Source organism: Branchiostoma floridae, chromosome 19 (genome assembly GCF_000003815.2).
Source record: "Branchiostoma floridae strain S238N-H82 chromosome 19, Bfl_VNyyK, whole genome shotgun sequence".
Classification (NCBI taxonomy): domain Eukaryota; kingdom Metazoa; phylum Chordata; class Leptocardii; order Amphioxiformes; family Branchiostomatidae; genus Branchiostoma; species Branchiostoma floridae.
This window is the reverse complement of record NC_049997.1, coordinates 7879706-7883581: the sequence shown is the minus strand read 5'-3', so window position 1 is coordinate 7883581 and position 3876 is coordinate 7879706. Positions and strand designations below refer to the sequence as shown.

The following is a 3876-nucleotide window of genomic DNA, read 5'->3' as shown; positions in this document are numbered from 1 at the left end:
ACATAATAGTAAATGTTAAGCGAGAGTTGACAACTCCATTCGTTTTACTACTTTTAACTAGAGTAGTAGCTTACATGTAGGACTTTTATGTAGAAGTACCTTCACATATGACTTGAACTGACCTTGGTAGGCCATCCACGTCTGTCAGCCTTCTCAGTCTCTCCAACATGTGCTCCCTACAGAAACATCATTGTGTCATAAGAACAATACATGAACAATAGATTGATAACAAAACTGTTACTAGTAAGTGGTAACTACAACTTATGATGATGATGATGGCTGTTTCTTCGTATCCGAAGATCAATGGTAGGCAGACAGGTTGATTAGACGACCAATCTGCCTGGCCTGCACGTGACTTTTTAAGGTGAAGGAGGGGTGTGCACTTCCTTCTCCACCCTCTCGTCTACTGGCGCACTAAGTCCTACAGGGACAGAACTGTTTTGCCACGTAAGACGGCCCCAGCAGATGCAGGTTTATTATTTGGAGTTTCCATCTCCTAGGAGGACTTCCGACCAAGGATGCAAGGGGTTCCTCCTACCCCTGACTCATGTGTCATGGCGGGTGCGTCATGCCCGAACATGCCCCTATGGCCTGTCACCACAACAAAGGCCTGTCACTGCCACTAGCCGCAGCTATGTGCTCATTTACACCTGAGTTAGGTGAGGAAATTCGTGTAAAGTGCCTTTCCCAAGGGCACAAGATCGGTGACACGGCAAGCGGATTTGAACCCGGGACCTCTCGGGCCTGAGACCAACGCGCTCCCGATCGTGCCACGCGGTCCCACTACAACTTATAAGGCAGTGACAATTGGTGGAGTGAACTATAGCTATAGACAGATTGTCTATCATTTTGCAAAAAGAACGCTATCATCATATTCTACATACGGTAGTTCTTTGTATGGTATTATATCATTCCCATAAATGCAAATTTCTGTAACTTGTACAATTGTTGTGCAACTCCTTTGTTTCAACTGTCCCTCATTCTGGGGTTTTGTAAGCTTTGAAAAAAAAGCCATCTATCACTTGTTTGTAATTCTTGTGTATTGCTGTAGAATTTCCTGTCTCTTTATCTACTATGCAGTTTCAGAGAACACTTGCATATAGATGTGCAAAAGTTAGGTGTGATGAGTCGTTCAGTGTAATATAACCAGCTGCTGCCGCGCCGCGTGCCTGCGAAGCTGGTGTGTTACGCCGAAGGGCGGTTATACCGGCTATATAGATACAGATACAGATACAGATGGCTGAAGAAGACCCTACAAAAGTTACTGTACTTTTCTACAGATGACATACATGTATCTAGTAAGACTGTATGTGTTTATAAATAAAGTAGTGTTAACTTACGTAGGCCCTCCCCCTCCATCCCCATGTCCATACAGCAGCACACTACTGTTCACTCTGCCTTTGTCTTTGTGGTTCTTCACTGTCTTCAGAAGCTAAAAAAACGAAGGAAAACAATAATATGAAGACTTGAAATCAATAGAGGGTTATTGAATAAGTGCTTGCCATATAGGTGAACAGTATACTTTTAAAGGTGAACAGTATTGATAAACAAATAAGATGTGAACTTATAGTTTAGCATTCGGAAAATGCAAATTTAAAGCAGCATGCAAAATATACAATAATCCCATATGAAGTAAAAAGTTATAGTCAAAAGATCAAACTGGACCTTTTTTATGGAGTTTTGTTTATTGTTCCCACCATGAATATGCAACTGTTTAGAAATGCAACACAACAAACAAAACTGACACTTGTTACTCTAATTTAAAAGATTTTATCAACATCTTAAAATCTGCAACCTTATTTACCCCAACAGAAAATGCACCACAAAGATAGTGATTGTATATAGGGTAGGGCAGAGATCACGATCTAGCAATTCAATGATTCCACCAGTAGAGATCACAATCAGAGCCTCAGTCAACAGAGAATTGCCAATTGTACTGGTAAAATAGCCATTAGTATTGGCACAATCACCATTTCTAAAGGCAGAAGTCCTGATCCTGTTGACAAAGACTCCATATTGTGATCTCTGGATGAAGAATCATGAATTCTGCCTGATAGTAATCTCTACCCTGACACATAATGCTAGTTCACCTTTATCCGTGGGGTGACCTATATTCGTTGTTTTTAAAAACAGCACATTTAGGGATATCAAGTCGATGGACAGTCGTTTCAGATTGTAATATTTTCAAAATATAGCAGTTTGAACTTACATTTTGTCTGCATGATAGCCCTAAACACCCTACGGATATAGGAGACCCCACAGATAAAGGCAAACTAGTGTTATATCATCAGATTTCTCACATCCTCAGCTTTCGCCTCTGTGCCGTAGCTGTCTGCCGGTGGAAAGTGTGCCAGACACCGGGTACCATCCAGACCCTCCCAGTAAAATGTGTGGTGCTGATGGTACAAGCATTGGTTAGCCATTGGTTATGCTATATGTAACCTACCTGGTCTGGACAAGTGATTGGAGGGTGGCTGTCCTTAGTGCTGAATGTGCAGTGGTTGCTTTTGCAACTTTCCATGGTTATAAATAAAATTTCACGGGTCTTAGTGGCAAGTGTGCAGATGTTGACACACTGACGCAACAAATCCGTAGCTGTTTTTGGCACCCTTTTTGACAGATTTGAGGCTCCATGGGCCTCACCCCACCGTCATGAGGGCAGGGGCATGGCGAGTATCGAACTCAGGACATATACTGATTCTGATTCCAACGCTCTACGTTGTGCAACTTTTCATGGTAAGGTTTAACTTAATCTTCGCTACTTACAACACATTCTCAACTAAAACGAGAAATTCTCCATACGATATCTGCAGATTGCAGTCACCTGTCTGCAGACTGCATATACCTATCTGCAGACTGCAGTCACCTATCTGCAGACTGCAGTCACCTATCTGCACATTGCAGTCACCTATCTGCAGGTGCAGATAGGTATCTGCAGATAGCAGATACCTCACTGCAGACTGCAGTCAGCTATCTGCACACTACAGTAAATGTGCTAAGACTGCATACACCTATCTGTACACCGCAGTTACCTATCTGCAATCTCCATACAGGTGAATGCAATCAGAGTGCAGTCTATATGAATATAGTCTGTATTCTAGTTCAAAATGTACCTAAAATCTTCAACTTAATGTTTACAATGAAAATAATAGAACACAGAGTCCTGTTAACCTGCATCAGATCTGTAATACCTGACATCTCATCACAGTGTAATTAGTACAGTTACTCAATCAGCAGCTCACCTGCTGAAGGCTCAAGACGTAGGGGAAAATTTCTTTGTCATCATGCTATTTGAATATTTCCTATATTTTGCCAGGCTCATTTCAAAGGACTTATTGTAATTTTGACACAAACACTTTGTCACTGCCTCAGATGAATGATTCAATCATTCATCTGTTCATTTATTCCTTCATTCTGTTATTCCAAGGTTATTCAAAGTGTCAGCTACTGCCAGTGGAGATAGGGGAAAGAGTAAGTGGTTCAAAACATAAAGTCTCAGATGGCCGCACCTGGGCAATTGCTGTCATATTGAGGTCACTTGAGTTAGCAAATGGCTGCCACTGCAAACCCTTTCGACAGTTCTACTAAAACATGTTTTGAACCACTTACACCGGGAAGGACCCTTACTCTTTTCAATTAGTAGGGCACGTTCTTTAAGTTGTCCCGCAGTTTTGAACAAATTTTATTCAAAAGGTTTATCATAATTCACAAAAGTCCTACATGTAAGCTACATGTAAGTGGACTCTTTCCCCTATCTCCACTGGCAGTAGCTGACACCCCTGCTGGTTTAGCTGCTGCTTGGATTTACTTAAGGATTAGTGTGTAACATGGCATCGCTGATTGATTTGTACCAGTCCCATGTGGGTGGTAATTGGA

General features: G+C 41.7%; 1 protein-coding gene across 1 annotated transcript in view; it reads right to left on the bottom strand.

The window, feature by feature from the left end:
- The window catches only part of LOC118407173 (alpha-mannosidase 2C1-like), a 38680-nt gene that overhangs the window by 10327 nt on the left and 24477 nt on the right, over nucleotides 1-3876 (bottom strand). The window contains exons 13-14 of the mRNA XM_035807595.1: nucleotides 1341-1432; nucleotides 113-176 (exon numbers count right to left, since the gene is read on the bottom strand). Of these exons, the coding sequence (XP_035663488.1) occupies nucleotides 113-176; nucleotides 1341-1432 (156 nt within the window). The remainder of the gene's footprint in view (nucleotides 1-112; nucleotides 177-1340; nucleotides 1433-3876) is intronic.